This window comes from Mchenga conophoros, linkage group LG20 (genome assembly GCF_057382185.1).
Source record: "Mchenga conophoros isolate Kocher_MC1m ecotype Shallow Benthic linkage group LG20, M_conophoros_male_GT1.1, whole genome shotgun sequence".
Taxonomy (NCBI): domain Eukaryota; kingdom Metazoa; phylum Chordata; class Actinopteri; order Cichliformes; family Cichlidae; genus Mchenga; species Mchenga conophoros.
The window spans coordinates 18,916,789-18,941,857 of NC_140545.1; the positions used below are offsets into that span (position 1 = coordinate 18,916,789).

The window sequence follows — 25,069 nt, forward strand, 5'->3', positions numbered from 1 at the left end:
CTAGAGCAGGGGTGTCAAACTCAAATACACAGTGGCCAAAATTCAAAACTGGAACAAAGTTGCGGGCTAACATTAATATTTATTGAAAAAAAAATCTTCCTCCAGATATGAGAATGAATCTTTTCTTATGGACCCAAACAAGTTTTGCTGAAAAACTGAATATGGAACAAGCATAGCTTAATACTAAACAATATATATATATTAGCTGTATAATACCAGTAGGCATACCAAATAGTAATTTAGTATGGCTTCGCGGGCCAAATTTGGCCCGTGTGCCTAGTGATGGGACGTTCTGTATCGAGGCTTCGGAGCGTGTGTCGAGTAATGGAGGGGGCGTTTCCGCGAAGCGCGTATCGAGGCTTGCTTCATTTATGGGAGGAGCTGAAAATGATGACGTCCGAAGCCTCGCTGCCCGGCTGTACCACGTGACTGGTTCATGAAGTGGTTCGAACTTTGCCGCGAGATATGACAGCGATATAAACCCCTCAGACTTCATTCAAAAATGTGGGTGTTTGATGGAGAGTTGCGGTTAGTGAGAGTTTGGAGACCGTTTGGAGGTTTATGAGAGTGAGGAAAGTCAGGAGAGAATGGAGCCAGCTAAGAAGAGGAGGATGTCCTCCCCTGTGTGGGAACATTTTGATCTTATTCCTCCCAACAAGGTATGTAAATTTCTACAGAAGATGTATTTTCATGATACTGATGGTGCAATACAATTTATGTTGAGCTGTCTTGACTTTTGTACAAGGTGAAGTGTTTGCTATGTGCCAGGGAGCTGGGATATGACAACAACAACACCTCATCCATGCTTAGGCACTACAGAGCTTTGCATGAGAATAAGGGGGACACCGATTGTGGAGCAAGACCAGGTGAGCCATCAAATGCAATGATAATATAGGATGCAGTAATGTTACTAAATGATATAACAATATTATACAACTGTTATAAGTTACGTGTGTGATATTTATATTTGTGCTTTATCTTTATTGTCTTTCCTCAGGAGAACAATCTCAAATAGATGAAGACCTGGTCAGCATGGTGATTGAGGACTCCCAGCTATTTAGCATTGTGGAGGACAAAGGATTCAAAAGATTTGTTAAATCATTAAATCCTAGCTATGTTCTCCCCACTAAAAAGGTCATAAAAGCAGTGAAAATTTAGTTTTTACAGAATAAAATGTGAACAGGCAGGATTGAGGCTCAAAGCCTCAGTGTGTAGCTGTCCATACCTCAACGTTACAAAAGCACAACTACTGTCCACACCCCAACCACACCTCACCTCACAGTAAATGATCATTTCCATTTCAAGCATTTCCAAATAATCATTTCCCATACTGCCACTATAAATATACACAGTATACTGCCATCACTACAATATACATGTTTTACACACTCCTTTTGTTGTTGACATTTACAGGCTGTGTGCAAAATGCCACACTCTTCAAATTCATGCCAGCTATTATTTTTACGTCCAGTAGGTGTCCTGCTAGAGCAAATGAAGCTTCATGAAGCTTCGCGTTGGGGTGAACCAATTGGATGAAAAGCTTCAGTGCTTCATGGGGCTTCATCTGCCCATCACTACGTGTGCCAGAGTTTGACACCTATGGTCTAGAGAAACCCACAGTTACTATCATTATCAGAATGATCTGAAATACAGGGAGTGCAGAATTATTAGGCAAAAGAGTATTTTGTCCACATCATCCTCTTCATGCATGTTGTCTTACTCCAAGCTGTATAGGCTCGAAAGCCTACTACCAAATAAGCATATTGGGTGATGTGCATCTCTGTAATGAGAAGGGGTGTGGTCTAATGACATCAACACCCTATATCAGGTGTACATAATTATTAGGCAACTTCCTTTCCTTTGGCAAAATGGGTCAAAAGAAGGACTTGACAGGCTCAGAAAAGTCAAAAATAGTGAGATATCTTGCAGAGGGATGCAGCAGTCTCAAAATTGCAAAGCTTCTGAAGCGTGATCATCGAACAATCAAGCGTGTCATTCAAAATAGTCAACAGGGTCGCAAGAAGCGTGTGGAAAAACCAAGGCGCAAAATAACTGCCCATGAACTGAGAAAAGTCAAGCGTGCAGCTGCCAAGATGCCACTTGCCACCAGTTTGGCCATATTTCAGAGCTGCAACATCACTGGAGTGCCCAAAAGCACAAGGTGTGCAATACTCAATTCAATTCAATTCAATTTTATTTATATAGCGCCAAATCACGACAAAAGTCGCCTCAAGGCGCTTCATAGATACAGAGAAAAACCCAACAATCATATGACCCCCTATGAGCAAGCACTTTGGCGACAGTGGGAAGGAAAAACTCCCTTTTAACAGGAAGAAACCTCCGGCAGAACCAGGCTCAGGGAGGGGCGGCCATCTGCTGCGACCGGTTGGGGTGAGAGAAGGAAGACAGGATAAAGACATGCTGTGGAAGAGAGACAGAGGTTAATAACAGATATGATTCAATGCAGAGAGGTCTATTAATACATAGTGAGTGAGAAAGGTGACTGGAAAGGAAAAACTCAATGCATCATGGGAATCCCCCGGCAGCCTACATCTATTGCAGCATAACAAAGGGAGGATTCAGGGTCACCTGGTCCAGCCCTAACTATATGCTTTAGAAAAAAGGAAAGTTTTAAGCCTAATCTTAAAAGTAGAGATAGTGTCTGTCTCCCGAATCCAAACTGGAAGCTGGTTCCACAGAAGAGGAGCCTGAAAACTGAAGGCTCTCCCTCCCATTCTACTTTTAAATACTCTAGGAACAACAAGTAGGCCTGCAGAGCGAGAGCGGAGCGCTCTAATAGGGTGATATGGTACTACAAGGTCATTAAGATAAGATGGGGCCTGATTATTTAAGACCTTGTATGTGAGGAGCAGGATTTTGAATTCAATTCTGGATTTAACAGGAAGCCAATGAAGGGAAGCCAAAACAGGAGAAATATGCTCTCTCTTTCTAGTCCCTGTCAGGACTCTTGCTGCAGCATTTTGGATTAGCTGAAGGCTTTTCAGTGAGTTTTTTGGACATCCTGATAATAATGAATTACAGTAGTCCAGCCTGGAAGTAATAAATGCATGAACTAGTTTTTCAGCGTCACTCTGAGACAGGATATTTCTAATTTTAGAGATGTTGCGCAAATGGAAGAAAGCAGTCTTACATATTTGTTTAATATGTGCGTTGAAGGACATGTCCTGGTCAAAAATGACTCCAAGGTTCCTCACAGCGTTACTGGAGGCCAAGGTAATGCCATCCAGAGTAAGAATCTGATTAGATACCATATTTCTAAGATTTTCAGGGCCGAGTACAATAACCTCAGTTTTATCTGAATTAAGAAGCAGAAAGTTAGCGGCCATCCAGGTCTTTATGTCTTTAAGACATTCCTGCAGTTTAACTAATTGGTGTGTGTTATCTGGCTTCATGGACAGATAGAGCTGGGTGTCATCTGCATAGCAGTGAAAATGTATGCTATGTCTTCTAATGATGCTGCCTAAGGGAAGCATGTATAATGTAAACAGAATTGGTCCTAGCACTGAACCCTGTGGAACTCCATAATTAACCTCAGTGTGTGAAGAGGACTCTCCATTTACATACACGAATTGGAGTCTATTAGATAGATATGATACAAACCACTGCAGTGCAGTACCTGTAATACCTACAGCATGTTCTAATCGCTCTAATAGGATATTATGATCAACAGTATCGAACGCTGCACTGAGGTCTAGCAGGACAAGCACAGAGATGAGTCCACTGTCAGAGGCCATAAGAAGATCATTTGTAACCTTCACTAAAGCTGTTTCTGTGCTGTGCTGAGCTCTGAAACCTGACTGAAACTCTTCAAATAAACCATTCCTCTGCAGATGATCTGTTAGCTGTTTGACAACTACTCTTTCAAGGATTTTTGATATGAAAGGAAGGTTGGAGATTGGCCTATAATTAGCTAAGACTGCTGGGTCTAGAGATGGCTTTTTGAGTAAAGGTTTAACTACAGCCAGCTTGAAGGCCTGTGGTACATAGCCGATTATTAGAGATAGGTTGATCATATTTAAGATCGAAGAATTAATTAATGGCAGGACTTCTTTGAGCAGTTTTGTAGGAATGGGGTCTAAAAGACACGTTGATGGTTTGGAGGAAGTAATTATTGAAGTTAACTCAGAAAGATCAATTGGAGAAAAAGAGTCTAACTTAATATCAATGGTACTAAGAGTAGCTGTAGATAATATTACATCTGTGGGATGATTATTGGTAATTTTTTCTCTAATGATAAAAATTTTATTTGTGAAGAAGTTCATGAAGTCATTACTAGTTAACGTTAAAGGGATGGTTGGCTCAAAAGAGCTCTGACTTTTTGTCAGCCTGGCTACAGTGCTGAAGAGAAACCTAGGGTTGTTCTTATTTTCTTCAATCAGTGATGAATAGTAAGATGTTCTGGCTTTGCGGAGGGCTTTCTTATAAAGCAGCAAACTATTTCTCCAGGCTAAATGATGATCCTCTAAATTTGTGACACGCCATTTCCTCTCCAGATTACGAGTCATCTGCTTTAGGGTACGTGTTTCAGAATTATACCACGGAGTCAGGTACTTCTGATTTGAGGCCTTAGTTTTCACAGGAGCTACAGTATCCAGAGTCGTACGTAGTGAGGAGGTGAAATTATTAACAAGATAATCGACCTCTGTTGGGGTAGCGTTCAGATAGCTACTCTGCTCTGTGTTGGTACAGGGCATTGAAGATGATAACAGTGGGTGGATTATATTCTTAAACTTAGTTACAGTGCTTTCAGAAAGACATCTACTTTGATAAAGTCTACTCTTCACCGCTGTGTAATCAATTATTGTAAAAGTAAATGTTATCAGGAAATGATCAGACAGGAGAGGGTTTTCAGGAAACACTGTTAAATGTTCAGGTTCGATGCCATATGTTAGAACAAGATCTAGAGTGTGATTAAAGTGGTGGGTGGGTTCTTTTACATTTTGAGAGAAACCAATTGAGTCTAATAACAGATTAAATGCCATGTTGAGGCTGTCATTTTTAGCATCTACATGGATGTTGAAATCACCCACAATAATTATTTTATCTGAGCTCAGAACTAAATTAGATATAAAGTCTGAGAAATCAGACAGAAACTCTGTGTAAGGCCCAGGTGGACGATAGATGATAACAAGTAAGACTGGTTTCTGAGTTTCACAGCTGGGGTGGACAATGTTAAGCATCAGGCTTTCAAATGAATTAAAAGTCTGTCTTGGTCTTTCATTAATTAATAGGCTGGTGTGAAAAATTGCTGCCACACCGCCCCCTCGGCCTGTGCTTCGAGATTTCTGGTAGTTAGAGACATGGCCAAGGTAAGAAAGGCTGAAAGACGACCACCACTGAACAAGACACACAAGCTGAAACGTCAAGACTGGGCCAAGAAATATCTCAAGACTGGTTTTTCTAAGGTTTTATGGACTGATGAAATGAGAGTGAGTCTTGATGGGCCAGATGGATGGGCCCGTGGCTGGATTGGTAAAGGGCAGAGAGCTCCAGTCCGACTCAGACGCCAGCGAGGTGGAGGTGGAGTACTGGTTTGGGCTGGTATCATCAAAGATGAGCTTGTGGGGCCTTTTCGGGTTGAGGGTGGAGTCAAGCTCAACTCCCAGTCCTACTGCCAGTTTCTGGAAGACACCTTCTTCAAGCAGTGGTACAGGAAGAAGTCTGCATCCTTCAAGAAAAACGTGATTTTCATGCAGGACAATGCTCCATCACACGCGTCCAAGTACTCCACAGCGTGGCTGGCAAGAAAGGGTATAAAAGAAGAAAAACTAATGACATGGCCACCTTGTTCACCTGATCTGAACCCCATTGAGAACCTGTGGTCCATCATCAAATGTGAGATTTACAAGGAGGGAAAACAGTACACCTCTCTGAACAGTGTCTGGGAGGCTGTGGTTGCTGCTGCACGCAATGTTGATGGTGAACAGATCAAAACACTGACAGAATCCATGGATGGCAGGCTTTTGAGTGTCCTTGCAAAGAAAGGTGGCTACATTGGTCGCTGATTTGTTTTTCTTTTGTTTTTGAATGTCAGAAATGTATATTTGTGAATGTGGAGATGTTATATTGGTTTCACTGGTAAAAATAAATAATTGAAATGGGTATATATTTGTTTTTTGTTAAGTTGCCTAATAATTATGCACAGTAATAGTCACCTGCACACACAGATATCCCCCTAAAATAGCTAAAACTAAAAACAAACTAAAAACTACTTCCAAAAACATTCAGCTTTGATATTAATGAGTTTTTTGGGTTCATTGAGAACATGGTTGTTGTTGTTCAATAATAAAATTATTCCTCAAAAATACAACTTGCCTAATAATTCTGCACTCCCTGTAGCTTGTATTTTGGCATTTTTAGCATTAGACTGGTTTTACAACAGCTTCACACACACACAGTATTTTAACAGTATTTAACAAACCAGCTTACAGGTGTTGTGCTTTAATTTAACAATCAACAAGACCCAATTCCACATTACTGTGAACAGCTACATTCACCTACACCAAATGCCAGATGTGTTATTCACTGAGATAGACATGTCAGAATCCTCACCATGGAGATCTGACAGGATGTATGATCATGAAGTGCCAGCAGATCATTCATGGGAATCTTCTCTAGACCTCCAACATAGGCCTGCTCCAAGTAATGGAAAAATCTCAGCACTATAAGAACAATGTGAGAGCAGCCTTTGTTTTGTGAAATGTTAGAAGCCCTGAATGCCATCCTCAGATAAAGCAAAGAGGCTTCTGATTGCTTTTTACAAAAGTTACATTTACTCATGTAGAAAATTTAAAATATGTACAATATAGTGCAAATGTCTAGAGCTACCTAATTTCTTTATACACTGCTAAAATAAATAAATAAATAAAAGAAAGAAAGTCAAAGGAGCTTGCAAAGAAAAGCGTCTGGAGAAGTCCAGACGCTTTTCTTTGCAAGCTCCTTTGACTACGATGACCTGGATGACTGAGAACCTTCACAGACATAAATAAAAGAAACACATTTTATGTAGCATCAAGTCAGTTAAATTTCTGAAATATTTATCTGGTCAGTTAAGTAGGAGAGGGAGCTATTAAACAGTTTCAGCTGCTTTGGTTGCACTAGAGGGGCGACAATGAGACAACTCTCAAAACACTAACGGTTTTGCAGGTCGGGCCACTAACTTTTTTTTGCCCATCCTAGTCGCTTCTGACTGTTTTTCACTAGTTTTGTATTTGTCTAGGGTCAGTGTCACTATGACAGCTATCATAGGCTCCAGCCCCAAATAGAAATGCTGCACCTGTAAGAACCTCCCCCCAAAACATACAGCTCAAAAATATTAAAATGCACAGATGCATAATTTAACAATCTTCTTGTAGAGTGTGAGTGTGTGTGTGAGAGAGAGAGATAGAAAGTGTCTGTATGTGTTTTTGTCATGAAACGTACTTAAAAATTAGGGGGGGAAGCCGCAATACAGCACAACACAGGGCTGATATGGTACTATGAGGTCTTTAACTATGAGATCTCGTGGGAAAACCAAAATGCATCATTACAAACCATCTGGGAATTGTTAGTCTGCTTTATCGGGAGCAACAAAGGTACATACAGGAAGAAGGTGCTTTGTTCTGGACTATTTGAGAACACAGAGCCTATATGATCATTCACAGCTAGTTACCGCATACAGATCTTGGCACATCTATATTACCTTGCTGCATCCCAGAATGCAAAGCATACTGGCTCAAACTTGTAGTGTACACTTGGTAGTTGGTTTGACTCTACATTAATATTTAATGTATTGACAATAGTCATATTTTAAAATGACATTTTGATGGGATTAACAGAAATATCTGAAAAGCTTCTGGCTTTAAGGCCACAGATTCTGCCTTCTTATGCTTGTATTTAAGTGTAATTCACTCACTAATAAAAAGTAAACTAAATCTGGTTTAAAAATAATCTATAGGTAGCGTCAGCATGCAGAAGACCAGCACAGTTACTATCCTATTCACCTTGTTTCTGTATACAAATACAGCTTACATGAAGGTACTCCAAGTCTGGTTAAATACATATACTCCAACTTTGCAATTTGATTTACATAAAAATGCACATAGACACAGACAGTGTAAATCTAAAGATTTTATTTTGTATGACTTTATGTTCAGATAATTAGAAAATGACAACTCCTTTTCTTGTCACAGTCTCCTAGTCTATTAAACTAGAATATAAATCCCTAAAGCAAAAAGTAACTAAGTTTAAGGTGGCTAAACCTGCACTGGACTGGCTCTCAAAGCCGGGCTAAATGCAGGCACCACAGTCATTAGTGAGGTGAAACCTTGTTTCTGCCCTTCTCCGCCATCAGTCTGGAGTGCGTTTGATCACATTTGCCATAGTTGCTTAAGCTACCTTTCCAGGGTGTACCCCGCCTCTCGGTCTACGGTAGCTGGGATAGGCTTCAGAGGCCGACAGAGCAGCGAGCAGTGCAACCAGTTGTAGTCACAGCTCAGGTGAAGACCATCTGTGTTTGCTGGCAAACTTTTCAAACATACATTCTCAAACAATTATGCCAAATTTGGGACAGCCTCTCTGTGGCTGTCCAGCTTATTGTTCTTCACACGTATCGTATGTAGAGTTCCATACGACTGTTGATTTTGTTTTGTGTTCTGGAGACTTATTAGATTTTTGATCAATCTGCTACGCTCACTGTAGGAACATTTATTTGGAATATTCCATGTCAGCACTCCCTTCAATTTCATCTCAGCATTCCAATAAAGAGTTGTGAAATTCCTTTAGATGGAGGCCTGATCCCTAACCGAAACAAGTGTTAAACAGGCTGAGGCACGAGCAGTGAACGCACAGGCTGTAGCATCAGCTGCAGCAGCTAGCTTCAATAAAAACTACAGAACTACAAAGTACATGTGCTTGTGACAAAAATAAAACTACACAGAGAAATTTCTCTGCAGTTAGATGGACAGTTTCCCGTCTCATCTGAGGTAGTAAATAAGTAGAAATATCATTAAAGGCAAGTACAGAAATGACTCTCCAATATAGCACTCAAGCCCACGTGTATACGCAGGCCGTCAGAATGACTTCTGAATAATTCCCCTTCTTCAGTGCTAAAAACTGCTTCATGTTAAAACAATTTCTAATGATTGCTGCAAAAGTTACGTGACAATGTAGAGGTAGAAGGTTTGAATTATGTCTGCAACTACATAAAGAACAAATCTACCTTTAAAGTTTCAATATAATGGCACCAAAAGAGTCCAAACAACTAAAAGCAAACAGAAATAAAGCAGAAAGCCACAGTTCCAGGTCTGAGGTACACATCAAATTCAAACTTTTTGAGAATTGTCCTAAGTGCTTCAACCCAGTCACGAGATTAGACACTCTTAGAGAGGCACAACAGTAGCATTTTAAGACAATGTGAAGCCTGGCACAGTTCTAATTAGAGGGGTTTATGAATGAAGGTTGAGGAAAGAGTCATCTAAATGACTCCCTCTCTAAAGATCACATCAGTCACTTCACACCAGTTGAAGACTTAAAACCATTCCACCAGCCCTGACACATTGGGTGAATGTCAGGTAACTGGGTCTGTTACTGGAGGCTTCTTGTTTTCCTGTGACACCATCCACTCTTTAGCTGCTTCCCCGTGTATCAGCAGCAAAGGTGAGACCAGGACAAGAGGGATGAGGGTGCTTATAGTGCTAATTTTATCAGATTCAGAGTCCAGCACCACAGCCACTGAAGAACGGTGTTAATAGCAACAGTGAAATGGGTAGAAATGCTCCACGTGGATGTTCGTGCTCGGTTCTAACAGTGCTCACATCCAGTGGTCCAGTTCAGAAAAAAGAAAACACAGGTAACAGGGTGGAATGTGAAGCTTCCTTCTGCTTAAATCAGTTCCCAGCGGCCCCACGTCAGGTCACGAAGCCAGGGCGGCCACCGTCCAACCAATACTTTCTACCATTTCCAGCAATCCCTTGATTCACATGTGTACATTTAAAAGGTTTCTCGTCATGCTGTGGTCATTGCAGCAGCAGCCGCCAATGAGAAAAATAATATTAAGCTGACTTGAAAAAACACACCCAAACCTAGAAAACATGGGATCCAGTGGTTTGTTTAAATATTCCCCATAAATATGAAAGTAACAGATTTTTCTCTGTAATACTGCATCCTGTTCATACTGGCCGTTAAATGACACCCCAGTAATGTATTTCAGCCTCCTAAATGTCCATATTTTGTTTCTCCCTGCTAGTCTGTCCAGAGTGGAGGCCACTTTTCAGTCCCTCTGGGACAGGCTCCAGCAACCTGGACTCCGAGATGGTTTAAGAAACTGAATAGCTGGAGAGCAAACTGTGATTCACCCAGTTGCTCTTTACAGGTAATCCATTGCTGCAACTCAAAAACAGAAATATTTGGAACAAAACAGGTAGTACTGCACAATGAGTTCATTTTGCTCTAAGGAAACTTTGTCTTATCAGTTCCTATTGTGTCAAATATTCCGGTTCAGAGTCAGAACATTTCGAAACCTGTTTCCCCATCGGTAACAGTGGAGCAGCCCCCCCCATGTGTTTTGGCATGTCTTCGGTGAAAATAAAAAATAAAAGATTTATGACTAAATGTCCCTAAGCTTCTAAAAAGGGACTGTGTTAATGGTCACAAAGCTCATTGTATTTCATTTGTGCTTCATTTCCAGTAAGATGGATGAGATGTTTGATCTGACAGACATTTGTACAGGGTTGCTGAAACTTGAAGCAGACAAAATACGCTTCATTTTGAAAGACAATAACATGTGGATACATCGTATGGATGATGCACGGCATTGACAGGAAGCTGATCCAAATGTCAAACAAACAGGTGCTCTGAGGCTTAGTCTTTTCGGTAGTGCTCGCTCTCTGTAATGCGCCAATGTTTTCACATCCACCTGAGTAAGGAAGGTGTCCGTTTCTCACAGATGACAGGCTCAGTGAGAGCAATGAGCAGCACCCATATGAAGTGCATCTACTGTTTCTAGATGGAGAAGTACAAGTATATTTTGGTTGCAGTTAAAACATCTACACCTTCTTAAACATTCAAGCTTACTTTAAATAATGAGGTAATACTGCTGAGGTGATTTGTTGCGTTCAACAATATCTAAAACAAGACATCTGTTTTACAGTAAAGACGCCGTTCCTTAATTTGACTATTTTCATGAACAAAGACATCGAGCACTGCGCGGGGACAGCTGCTTACTGCTGAAAGGCCTGGTAGTAATGAGGTAGGGAAGTGGATGTGCTCATAGCAGGACTGCTGTATGCCTGAGGTAGTTGGGTGTGGTTGTGGGGCCCAGGGCCCTGTGGTGCATTAGCCTGCGGAGACTGGAAGAAGGTGAACGGCCCTGGAGCCTGGGAGGACAGCCCGGTGGAAGAGGATGGAGAGCACGCGGTGGTGGTGGTGGTAGTTGGATAGCTCATCACTAAGCTTCCCATCCCCATGTGAGGGCTGTACGGTGGCAGGCTGAAAGGTAAGAAGCTCAGCAGGGGTCCCAGGTCCATGTTAGTGGTGCAGGACAACTCAGCTGAGGGCACAGCAGGGCTCCTGGACATCAAGTGTGGGTCACCACCAGCACTCACCCCTTCAGCCAGAACGTCCCTCTGAGGGGAAGCAGAAGTAGAGGTAGAGGAGTTTACTGCACTCAGGTGAGGCGCGGGGGCACTCTGCAGGTCCAGCAGGAAGCTGTCCACGTCGCCACGAGGATATGAGGTAGAGCCGTGGTGCTGGTACCGTGGCATGTTGCTGTAATGCTGCTGCTGCGGAGATGCCGATGGTGCCAGGTGATGATGGTGGGGTTGGGAAGACTGAGCGGGCATGTGGCGAGCCACACCCATGCTCGAGGACAAGGAGCCTTGAATAAGGCCATGAGGTTGGCCCATGCCAGGGACAGGACTGGCCATGTGGTACGAGGAGTACATTTCCCTGGAAAAAGACTCGATGGGCTCCTTGGAGACAGAGGCCATCTCAGTGGTGACTGGGCTGGGCTCCTCTTTTACTGGGCACATAGTGGAGGGGCTCGGTGTAGCCACAGGAGTGCTGGAACTGCAGGGTGGCATCAACCCCGTCTCCTGGGCATGGCTCTTCTTCAAATGGCGAGTCAGGTGGTCTCTGCGGCCAAAGCGTTGGGCACAGCGCGGACACAGGAAGTCACGGCGTCCTGTGTGCACCACCGCATGACGGCGCACATCCTTACGTGTGTAAAAACGGCGGTCGCATCTCTCACAGGAGTACTTCCTCTCTCTTACTGGCACCACAACATTAATGCTTCCCTCTGACGGTGGAGGCCTGTCAATATGGCCACCCAGGTGCTCCAGCAGGGAAGGAGCGACATCTGAGCAGGGCAGGGCTGCTGCAGCACTGTGAGCTGCCACGAGGTGGCGTCTGTAACCTAGCTGGGTGTTGTACTGCTTCCCACAGTCCTGGCAGTGAAAAAGCTGCCGAACGGCAGGATGGCTCTCCTGTGGCTGGCTCTTTAGATGGTCTTGCTGGTGGAACATGGTCTAATACAATGGTGGGTTTCGGCTTTGCTGCTCAGGGACTCTGGCCACGAGCCTGCGCTGATAAACACAAAACTCATGAGGAGACGGTACTATCAGCCCACGGAGTTCGGATCGTTTGTTAAAGTGCACGATAAATGCTAAGTGCTGTCTGACGGTCTCTTGCAGCAATGACTAGAGGTCTGTCCTGCCTTACTGGGGCAAGCCTGTGTCCAGCACTTGGTTTCTGTGACAGCAGCTGCCATAGCAACCCCAAAAGGGCTGTTGTGATGAGGAGCTTTGGAAGCTGAGACTGGGTCTGTGTGTTTCCTGAGAAATGTTCTTGTGTTGGCCTGCAGTCTAATTTAGCATTCAGTAGCTGAATGACAGGAAGCCCGGCATCTTCACAGACCTGCAAAACAGAAAAGTGCAGGAAAATGCGTCAGTGTGTTCACATGAAACCTCTGGGCTTAGATGGCGTGCTGCAGACGTCACATGACAACTACAACAACAACAATAATAGTAATAGTACCACTATATCACCAAAAGATGGTTCTCTCAGAGCTCAAACACTTAAAGCTACAACTGTTAAGTTATTAGACTACTGTTCTCGTTTGTACACACGCATGCACAGAGTTATCAAAGCAATTAAAACTGTTTTCTGTTTAGCTGATACATGCCTACTCGTGTATGCAGTGAGGTAATCATATACATGACATTGGCATTTGTCTTTCTTTACTGTGCCAGAATTTTAATAGTTTCAGAACACAAAAACAGGTAAATTATTTGTGCCAAAGGAGAAACAGTTTAGACATGAGCTGCCAGTAGAAGAAGGTTTGAGGGTTCACCTTTATTAGAGAACACATAGTGATAGCGCATAGACTAGACACAAACGCAGTGAGCGAGCAGAGGGAGACACCCAGCAAGGAGGCTCTAGTCAGCCGGAACAAGCACTGCTGCATCTAGCCATGCAGACATTTCTGCATCTTTGCCATTCAAAGACACGTGTATATGGTTTATTTTATGTAATATTAAATACTGAACTGTAAATTTTCAAGAAGAAATTTTTTATTCAGGGGTTTCATAAAAGCCTTATTTTTAATATATTTATTACTACTTGGGAGAATGCACGAGGTTTAAGTCAATGTCAAAGAAAACTAAATAAACATGCAATCTAAACAAAATGCATCTTTACTCTGTCTTTTTGGAAGGCCTTTTTGACTTTTGTTTATTTCTGTGTGTTTAAGTGTACAAGTGAATGAGTGAGTTTGTGTCTGTAAGCCCTTAAAGGAGAATGTGGTAGCTCCAATGAAGAGAAGCAAGCATATCAGCATTCTGAAGTTTGCCCTGTGCTTTGATGCAATGTTTCTGTGCTGTTGAAAACAAGACGTTATGATAGAGTAGACATTAATATTTACTGTCCAACCTAAAATCACTCAGGTCAGTGTGTATATGAACACAATTTAACTGAGATAGTATTTTATATTATTTCATTTTCAATCTGGAAAAAAAAAAAAAAAAAGACATGAAAACCTTGAAATAAATTACACGCCGTGCCCCATTTTTTGCCCGTTTGCTTCCACAATAAGACGGCTGACATCAGCCTTCAGCAAACATGTATCAGACCACATTAAGAGTTTATCTGCATATCTTAATGCATCTTCTGGATGCTTACTGCAGATTTTTCTCTGTGTAAAACAAAGAGCGGTGGATGGAACAGCTACAAAGTTTGCTTGTCTTCATGTCGGAGTTTGTTGATCAGGTGCTTTGATGAAGAACTTGGTTAGTTTCTGCCAGCAAAGGTTTTAATGGTGATTACGGGAACAGCGCTAGTGTTTTGAACACGAGAAACACATTTTCTTTCACTCAAGCTGAGTTCACAAAGTATCAAAGCAAAGAATTTGTGTCTAAATTTTTTTTATAATTAAATTATTCGAAATACCCGATGAATCACTGCGGCCCTAGTTGCATGCCCACGTGAGGTTTTCAGACAAATTCACGTCGTGGTAGTCTACCATGACCACTGTGACCTGGATGACTAAGAACCTACACTGACATCTTAGGGATATTTCATTACAATGTTTTTGTTTTCGTTCAAGTTTTCTCTTTCATCCCTCCCTCCTTTTCCATGGTTTTCTTACTTCTTTCACTGCACCGATCACCTGTTTTCCTACACAGTCACAAACCACCCCCCTGATTTTTACACATCGGCATGGCACAATCACACACACACGCACTCAGTGTCAGCACATCCACTATAGCCTCACAGACAAGTACGTACATGCTCCATCCATCTATTCTCTTCCACTTATCCTTGCCAGGGTCGCAGGGGGGCTGAAGCCTATTCCAGCTGTCCTAGAGAGGAAGGGTACTCCCTGGACAGGTCGCCAGGCATCCGTAGGGTTAACAGATAGAGACACACAACCACTCACACTCACACCTATGGGCAATTTAGAGCTTCCAGTTAACCTATCCCCACTAACTGCATGTCTTTGGACTGTGAGAGGAAGCCGGAGCGCCCGGAAAGAACCCATGCAAACATGGGAAGAACATGCAAACTCCACACAGAAAGACCCTGGCTTGATGGTGGAATTGAACTCACTGTTGCCTCACACCTCTTGGTGTAACAGTGCAAACCACAGTGCCACTGTGCTACCCTTACTCATTTCCATTAGTATTATTATACTCACAGTACATTCATAATGTAACAATGTAATATATCACTTGTTCTTGGGGGCGACCTCAACTTGGGACTAATTGAAGAAATGGACAGGAGCAAATTCTGTGTCGATAAATTTTTATAATTGATGTTAGGGCTGCACGATTAATCGTTAGAAAATCGCGATCTCGATTCATACAACGATAAAAAAAATTTTTTTTAAAAAAGACGACGACGACTGTACCGCATTTTGATCCGGGACGTACTCTGCATGAAAACAAGCGCTCACTCTTCCTGCTCAACAAATGACAAGGGCGGAGCCTTATACCACGTGATACAGAAGCTGTGCCGTGTGATGCTAAAATTAGCAGGGAAAAAAACAACGGAGAGCACGTCAGGGATGACGAGAAAGTGACAGGAGAAAATCCGTCCCGGTCAACCACCCAAACATCAATATCGGTAACCTTATACAGCGCTTCCCTTAAAGCTGGGCGATATGAGATTTTTTCATATCACGATATGTTTTTTTCATTTCAGGCAATAACGATATCTATCATGATATAAGCCAAATAACTATATTTGTAAGATTTAAATGTGCCGTTGCTCACAAGTAAAATGTGAAATAATCAGCAGCTTGTTTTTATTTAAATATTTATTTCCCATAATAAGTTCAACAGGGTAGATGTACTTAAAGAACATGAGACTTTTTCAGATAAATAAAGGCAAATATTGCAAACTACACAAAAGGCAGCCGCTAAAGCGTTTAAGTTTCAAAATAGAACAAACGAAACAGACTACTAAATTGTCAATTCCACTTAGAAACAAAATATTAATTCTAAAAATAAATCTTAGTTTGTTTTACAGAAGAACAGACAAAACTAACTTTTGTCAGTATCAAATAAACTGAGAACTAAAAGGAAATTCTCAATCTCTCCTTGTTGTATAGCTTAGCTTTTCAAACAGTTTTAACAGTTACTTTAGTCTGACAAAAGCCGAATGACGAATTAGCGCTTCCAGTCAGAGACTGAGGCTACGTCCACACGTACACGGGTGTTTTTGAAAACGGAGATTTTCCGTTTTCGTTTTAAAAAATAATCCCGTCCACACATAAAGGCAGAAATGAAGGAAAACGCTGCTATGAACATGCCAAAGCAGCAGGTGGCGCTAGATTCCTAACCGTGCAGAAATGTTGGCCAATCAGAAGTCTAGAAGCCTCGGTGGGAAAAAGTAAACAAAGCTGGGGCATAGAAGCAGACCCGAGTCGTATGTGTGGATGGACAGTAACTGTGTATATGTAAGCATTTAAACACTGCAGAGAGTAGAATTAACAGTATTGTAGAAATTCATTTCACCGAAACAATAACGTGGCGCACAGTGTGACGCATGCACCAGTTTATTGTATTTCCAGACTTGCTTTCGGCACATTTACAGTGCAGCTACTCTGTTTTTTGTCAGACTTGAAATAGCCGAAATACCTTCACACTACGGAGCTTCTATGGCTCTTCCGTTCGACAATCTCTCCGGCGTTGGAACCATCATCTGTTTTCTCTTCGGTCACGCTCGGTTGATTTTTCTAGTCGGCACACTCATTTCCTCCATTACCCGCTGGCTGCTTCCCAAACAAACACACGTGCGGCTTGGCACTTGTGCTGTACGTAACAAGTCACGCGACGTGACGCTGCGGCTGTGATTGGTTCGGCTCTGCGCTACTTAGTTTGGATTGGCTGACCTTTTTTAAAAAAAAAAATTTATTTTAAGAGGACAAGAGCGGCGAAGTCTATCGCGATAGCTTAATTTCTCTATCGAGTAAAAGTTATATCGCGATACATATCGTTATCGTTCTATCGCCCAGCTCTAGCTTCCCTATACCCGTCGAACTCCCGCAGGCACAAAGAAATTACGGAGGCTATCACTTATCACCTGACCAAAGATATGGCTCCCATCAACACTGTGCAAAACGAGGGATTTAGGAAAATGATCAACACCCTAGACAAATGCTACACAGTGCCGTCCCGCAACTATTTTTCTATCCGGTTGTTCAGTGATGACGCGACGAATCCTACTTCCGGGTCTAAAGTAGTCTGCGTTTAATATGGCTTTTGTGTTGTTAACATGTTTAATGTTTTGTATTTTCTTCTATTTGATCTCAAAAAGCTCCTAAAACAGTCAGTGATCCCTGTTGACCTCCCTCGGCTTTTATTACCGCTAATCATTTATTTAAGCTCAGTTTTTAAAACCCTAGGATGTAACTACAGCCCAGCCCATGCAGCAGTATATGAATGACTAACCTCGTATTGTGGATGGATTATCTCAGTTGTTCTCCTGGCTGAAGTTTGGTCCTTTTACAGCATCCTGCCATGCGATTACATTTGTTTCTGACCACCGAGAACACTCACGTTAACTTTTATCGAGTGGAAAAAAGGTTAGCTTGTTCATATTATGCTAACATAGCTGTGTCGCTAGCGGTCACATAGCACATCATTATATACCAGCTAGCCCAACTTCAGTAACCCTACAAACGTCACTGCTGTTTAGTTTTCTGTCTTCATTTATGCTGGAAGTGATAGCAGAGCTGCACGTTTTAATTTGTTTCCAAAACCCCGCAGTCAGGACATGCTATATTGTATTTAGATAGAAGCTAGCGAGCTAACTCCCTGCTAACTTCTAACTCCGTTAAATGTCATAAATTCGGTTTTCATGGATGCCTGGATGTTAAACTCAATTGTTACACCTGGTAGAGCAGAACGCTGATCATTTTATTAAAGATGAAAGACTTTAGACAGTTTTTCAACTCTCAGTAATGCCATAGTGATCGTTTGATATATGGACCTGCAGCGGAGTTTAGACCCAGACACGGCTAGTGACGTCAGACTGAACAACCGGATAGTTGCACTACCTGCTCTATACACGCAGTGTCGAGCAACGGTGGAGACGGAATTTCAAGCAGTACAACATTTTGCGGCAACAACAAAACGTGAGACATTTGTTGTTTTTATGTTTATTTATTGTTTTTATGTTCAGTCTCAACTGTTACGAAGTTGATGTGCAGTTAATAAATGCAATAAATATTTATACTGGAAAAGAAAATCGTGAGAGAATCGTGATCTCAATTCTAAGCCAAAAAATCGTGATTCTCATTTTATGCAAAATCGTGCAGCCCTAATTGATGTCATCGATTATGCTGATGAATCGTTGCAGCCCAAGTGGAAAGTTAAAGTTTTTGTACCACAAAATGTTTATGCAAATTGGAGATGGTTGAGCAAACAGCCCAAATTTATTTGAGATGGAGTGACTCAATTAGGTGGTTAGGCACAGAGAAAGTGAGGCACAGAAAAATTAGATTAGATAAATAACATTTTTGTACAGAAAGGAAGCCAGCTAATGTGTCTCTCTATGAATCTCTGTGAATGTTGGATAGAAACCACTTAAGCATAGAAAAAAGTGCTTATATAAATGAGTGTATGAGACATGTTGTATAAAGCACTTTGAGTGCTCAGGTAGAGAAGAAATTGAGGTAGACTCCAATTACCAAAAGGGACAGAGAGCACAAGGATGTCAAACATCTACTGTAGGGTTGCAAAATTCCCGGAATTTTCAAAGATGGAAACTTTCCATGGGAATTAACGGGAATTTATGGGAATAAAGTGGGAATTTTCAAAATTGAAGGATGGCTCTTCTTAGGGAACTTAAATATAATTCAGCAAAGTATATTTTAGCATAATATTGACAAAAACAAACAAATGCAATTCAAATACACTTGAATATCCATACCATTCCTTAATCACATGTACAGAGCACAAGCTTGCTGCATGGCTATTGAGACCACCTACTGGCACTGTGCATGCCTCCATCACATGTACACATGGACCACACTTTTGAGCCTGAAGGACAAAGAGTATTAAAGGCACACATTTGAGCCTGTGGACTTAACAAGTGAGGTAAGTTTTGATGATATTATGGGAAAATATATTCATTAAATGTTTAAATTGTGAATATCACATAAAATGTATTAATCTGGTAGATAGCAATCTGATAAGATGCTAAATAAAATGCTAGCATCTGTTAGATGCTAAATAAGCCATAGCTAGTATAACATAAAGAAGATGCTAGCTTCCTCATTTGGCTGTTTTGTTTTGAAGATCATTCCAGTTGTTTAGCTAGCCTTACTATTTATATCTGTTTATTATCATATTGCAATTGTATTATTACGATCTCTTGCATTGCATTAGCATTTTTACAAGCTCTTGTTTTATTTTACAGAAAAATGCCATGTGCGCCATCTGATGTGTGGAGACATTTTACACCAGCTAATGTACAAGGGAAATCTGTATATATGTGTAAGTATTGTGATAAGACGTACGTGAAGAATGCCACAAAAATGCAGCAGCACATTGCAAAGTGCAAAAAAATTCCTCAAGGCCCAACACATGCAGCAGCCAGGAGTTCCACTCAAGAGGAAAATGAATCTGTTTCAGCTGTATCAGAATCAGATACCCACTCATCAGCTCCTGGTCCCTCTGGCATCAGAGGATTCTTTGATTTTATGGATGACACTAGCCAGAAAAACGCAGATGAGTGTTTTGCTCGTGCAGTCTATGCAGCTGGCTCACCCCTGATGCTGACATCCAATGTGTACTGGAAGAGATTTTTGAATGTTCTCCGACCAGCATACATTCCCCCAACCAGACATGCATTGTCTACTCATCTACTGGATGAAGAGTTCAGTCGAGTTCAAGAAAAGGTGAAACAGACCATTAACCAAGCTGACTGTATTTCAGTCATCTCTGATGGATGGTCCAATATCAGGGGACAAGGAATTATTAACTACATAATCACCACTCCTCAGCCTGTGTTCTACAAGAGTGTAGACACAAAGGAAAACGGACACACAGGCCAATACATTGCAGATGAGCTAAAAGTGATCATCAATGACCTTGGACCAGATAAGGTTTTTGCACTGGTCACTGACAATGCAGCCAACATGAAGGTTGCCTGGGCACATGTGGAGGAGACCTACCCACATATAACTACTATTGGCTGTGCTGCCCATACACTAAACCTTCTCCTAAAAGACATAATGGCACTAAAAACAATGGACACTCTGAATAAGAGAGTGAAGCAAGTTCTGAAATATGTTAAAGGCAAACAAGTAACATCCGCTACATTTCTGTCAAAGCAAAAGGAAAAGAACAAGAGTACTACACTGAAGCTTCCCAGCATAACGCGATGGGGTGGTGTTGTTATCATGTTTGACAGCCTTCTGGAGGGAAAGGAGTCTCTGCAAGAGATGGCCATATCCCAGTCTGTAGGCATCGACAGTGACATCAAGAAGGTCATCTTGGATGATGTGTTCTGGGAAAGAGTATCTAGCAGTCGGAAAACCCTCAAACCTATTGCAGCAGCAATAGCGAAGATAGAGGGGGATGGTGCCATCTTGTCAGATGTCCAGTGCCTTTTTGCAAAACTCAAAGAAGAAATCCAGACAATTCTGCCCACTCCCCTACTACTGAAAGGAGAGGAAACGGCTGTGGTCAAGTCATTGGAACAGCGGAGGGAGTTCTGCATGAAGCCAGTGCATGCAGCATACATGCTGGACCCCAAATATGACAAGGGCATACTTTCTGGGGAAGAGATCAACGGTGCCTATGCGGTCATTACAGCCATGTCTGACCACCTGGGTCTCGATAAAGGCAAAGTTCTAGGCAGTTTGGCAAAGTATCGAACAAAGCAAGGCCTTTGGAAAGGGGATGGAATATGGCAGTCATGCCAGCACATATCTGCAGCCACCTGGTGGAAGGGACTATGTGAATCTGAGGCCCTTGCACCTGTAGCCTCCATCCTCCTCCAAATCCCACCATCATCAGCCGCCTCCGAGCGCAACTGGTCACCGTTTGGGAACACCCACACAAAGGTTCGCAACAGGCTCACAAATGTGAGAGTGGAAAAGCTGGTCGGCATTCAGGCAAACCTACGGCTCTTTGAGCCTGACACAGAGCCATCCTCAACAAGGCTGGAAAGTGACACTGAAGAGGAAGATTCAGAGTTGGATGCTGAAGAAGTGGACATGTTGTTGGATGATGATGAGGTCCAGGAAGAGTCTATTGACTGAGCAAAAATGAGAAAAGAGGATTGCTTGAAGGAAGATTTGCATGTTTAATGGGACGTTTTGGAGGATAAGTGGCATTTTTCATTTAACCTTTTGAATGGGACTTTGTGGAGATTTTTGGACAGGGGGCAATTTTGAATGAGCGGGGTTAGGGGATGGTAATATTGAACTCAACATTTCTGTTTTTATTCATCCATGAAACAAGTTATTGAAACGTGTTCTATTCTACTGTACTTACAAATAAATCTGTTGAAATATCTGTTGAAAACATTTTGCATGAGGTTTTCTTATGATTTCTGTTTATATTTATGCTTGGAAATAATATATTCCCAGTTAGTTCTCCTAAATTCCCATTAATTTCCATAATTCCCATTATTTCCATGGAAAGTTTCCAATATGGAATATTTCCAAAATTCCCAAGCTTAACTTACCATGGAAATTTACCAGAAACTTTTCGGAAATTTACCGGAAATTTTACGCCCCTGTGCAACCCTACAAACATCTGTCAATTCGTAAGCTCAAAGTCTTGATTTTTTTTTCCACCTTGAAAATAATCAACAATTCTTTAATGAGGTCTTACAAAATTGTGCTTGTTCATGCCGTGAATGTTTCACAAGTGTTGCAAAGATTAGGCTTTAACCTCCTAAGACCCAAACTCTTTCATGGCATGCATTTTTAATTTTTCTTTGGCATTTGGGTTGATTGGGACCTGATGAATGTAAAAACAAAGAATTACCAGATTTTTTTTTTTTACCAAATTTTTGTTTAGGTTAGTTAACCTCCAAGGACCTGGCGTCCACATATGAGGACATTTGTTTTAAATTTTGATAGAACAGTGGCAGTATAATGTCCTTGTAAGTGGATATCAGGCCCTTCTAGAGAAAAATTAAGTATTTTGGTCTAGACAACCCAAAATGTGATGTCCACATATGTGGACGCCAGGTCCTTGGAGGTTAACTAACCTAATTTTTTAGATAAAAACAAGATGACAATGATGGCTGACTGCTATCCTTATTCAGTATCACCTGACTCTAATATAAGCAAGTTAACCAATCCTTTTTTGCCCTCAACTATATTTATTACTGACCATTTCCCTAAATAAATTCATGAATGGACGGGTGTTGTTTATTTTTAATATTCAACAATTAGTTGGATTTTAATCTTGATCACAATTTTGGCTTTCTACAATTAAATGGACATGATGGAGCGATACTAAAAATGAGTGTTCCAAATACAGAACACAAAGCAGAAGAAAATCAAGTACTCCCTCAGACAGCCCCTGATGACATGCCTGCTTGTGCCAATTAGAGCGGTCCCCTGCAACATGCAGCATGAAGATTCCTGGACTAGTCTGGACGAGTAACACTATGTACAAAGACAGATAAACAACCAAATTCACGCGTCTGACACAGCAGAAGCTGAAGAGATTGTCCCTCAATGTGGATCATTATCTGTTGTTTAGACATACTGTGGCCATACTGGGAAAGTGACACTAAGCAAGACCAAATGATATGCAAAGCATGCTATGGAGTTTTGTCTGCACTGCAAAACGACAACTAATTCAAAAACAACAACAACAACCCCCTGAAAACACACAATAAAGTGCAGTATGAATGCATGAAGACCAAGAAAAACAGTGCGACAAGATCAAAGTGAAAGGTGTGCTATCCTGATTGCATTTGGGTAAAATGCGCCCAGCTACCTCACTGTACACTGTACACTCCTTGTCGTGCATTAAGATCATCAGGTCAATTACTCCTGGCCCAACCTAAGTTTAGACTGAAGACCAGAGGCGATCGTGCCTTTGCTTCAGCTGCACCCAACCTTTGGAATAGCCTCCCTGCTTCTATTCGAGCCTTGGACTCTATCCAATCCTTTAAATGAAAGCATATCTATTTGACTTGGCTTTCCTGACCAGTTAATACCCTTTTAAATCTTTTAAATTTTAAACTTTTAAATCTTTTATTAAATTGTATTAAATTTATTATTTTATTATTCATTTTACTGCTGTTTTTGTCTTCTTAGCAGATTTTGTATTTATCTAACTCTTCTGGTCTGTTAGTGCCTCTATCCTGTCTGTGCTAGTGCCCGATTTGTACCCTGTTATTGACTCATGCTGACTCTCCATATTACTGTGAAGCACTTTGGTGTGCCTTCGGGTTTTTAAATGTTCTATATAAATAAAACTGTATTGTATTGTATTGTACTGTAAAATCTTTTCATTTATACTTTTTTTCTTCTATGAGATGCACTCAATTTGTTTAAATGAACAGGAATTGCTTTATTTTGATGCAAAGATTTCTGCAAAAATGAAAAATGTGAATGCAGTGTTTATGACATGGAAATAAAAACATTTTTGTCACCAAATTCAATGAGTAATTGTCAAAAATAACTGCAATCGAAGTACTGATAAAAATAGTTGTGATAATCGTTTTGGCCATAATCATGGAGCCCTACTACTCGCAATGTGTTGATGTAAAAGTGATTATGGCTGCTACTTGTGACTTATTAGGAAGCTCACAGATTATTCTTTTTATGTTATTCTCACATTCACATTTGTGAGCGTGTTTGGAAATGTGGCTATGGGGTCAAAGCCTGTGATCAGTCATCTCCATCAGCCTAAACCAGTGGCCACTGCGTGTGCGTTTACATGTTTGGGCCCGTTAGTAATAACCAAACGTTTGCTATATAACTTCTCTAGTTAGTACATGCAGTTTTACTGTCAAGTGCATCATTAAGTTCACTTCACACATACAAATTCACGAGCAGGCTTTGGTGCTGGGCTAACTGCTTTTACTCTGTGCAGAGAATAAGTCACGGTTTTTTGTTTCCATGAGTTTGTTACTTTAAACCGTGATGTTAGACTAAATATTTTATTCCCATGTATAAAAATGTGTGTTCACTTTCAATAATGTTGTTGGTAAATATATTTTTAAAGCGTTAGAATTCACCAATGTTTATTTTCATAGCTCTCGCTCAGTTTCACTTGTTTAGCTGACACTGTGACTGGGAGAAAGTTGGTGCTTTTCCACGATGCTCGCTGAACACGAGGTCCCCGTTCTTCTAACTTGGACAGAGGCACTGAATGAAGCTGACACGAAAAGTAGCGCCGGGATATCGCAGTGCCATCTTGTGGGTCCTAAGTATTGAGCTGCAATCAAATTAATTTCTGCCTAATAACTTTCAGTTCCTGAACTCAACTACTAAGTACCTTCCTGGTGAAGGAGCCAAACTGATGAGTTGACGAGCGCCGGGAAACTGAGCCCACGCAGCTTTGTGGACTGACAAGAGTGGGGGGGCGGGGGGCGGGTGGACAGGGTCATTACCACATCGGGCTAAATATGACCGCTAGCCTGCCTGCGTTTACAACATTCGGCAGTGGATGTGAAATCAGGTTTAGTACTTGTGTATTACCATGTTTATTGGGTCTATAATACACGTGCTTTATATCAGGGACATCCACAGACTGGTGTCAGTGCAACTAAGGATGAAGTCCCGATATTAACCGAGCCAACAAGCTGATTAAACAACAAAAGATGAACGCTTCACTAACTTGCGTCGGAGTTTGTCTCGCAGGAGCTAACTCACATACTTTGCCCAGCAGCGTTAAACTCCAGCTCGGCCGATCAGACGAGGGATCGGTGGTACTTACCGACAGAGCCTAGGTCCACCTCTCCGTCCAGCCTCCGCTCCGACTCCATGTCGACATTTTGCAACAAGTTTAAAGGTGTTTGTTGGACTTCGGGCCTTGACTGCTGGGCGCCGCGCTGGAAGCCAGGCATTCTGGGAGAGTGACGTCACACG

General features: G+C 41.6%; 1 protein-coding gene across 1 annotated transcript; it reads right to left on the minus strand.

Moving 5' to 3' along the window:
• Window positions 1-8,143: 8,143 nt before the first annotated feature.
• On the minus strand, window positions 8,144-25,069 carry LOC146550619 (zinc finger protein PLAGL2-like). Its single transcript, XM_085260500.1, has 2 exons — window positions 24,918-25,069; window positions 8,144-12,912 (listed from the first exon to the last, which is right to left on the minus strand). The coding sequence occupies exon 2, from the start codon at window positions 12,519-12,521 to the stop codon at window positions 11,220-11,222; it is 1,302 nt and encodes a 433-aa protein (XP_085116626.1). The 5' UTR covers window positions 12,522-12,912; window positions 24,918-25,069; the 3' UTR covers window positions 8,144-11,219.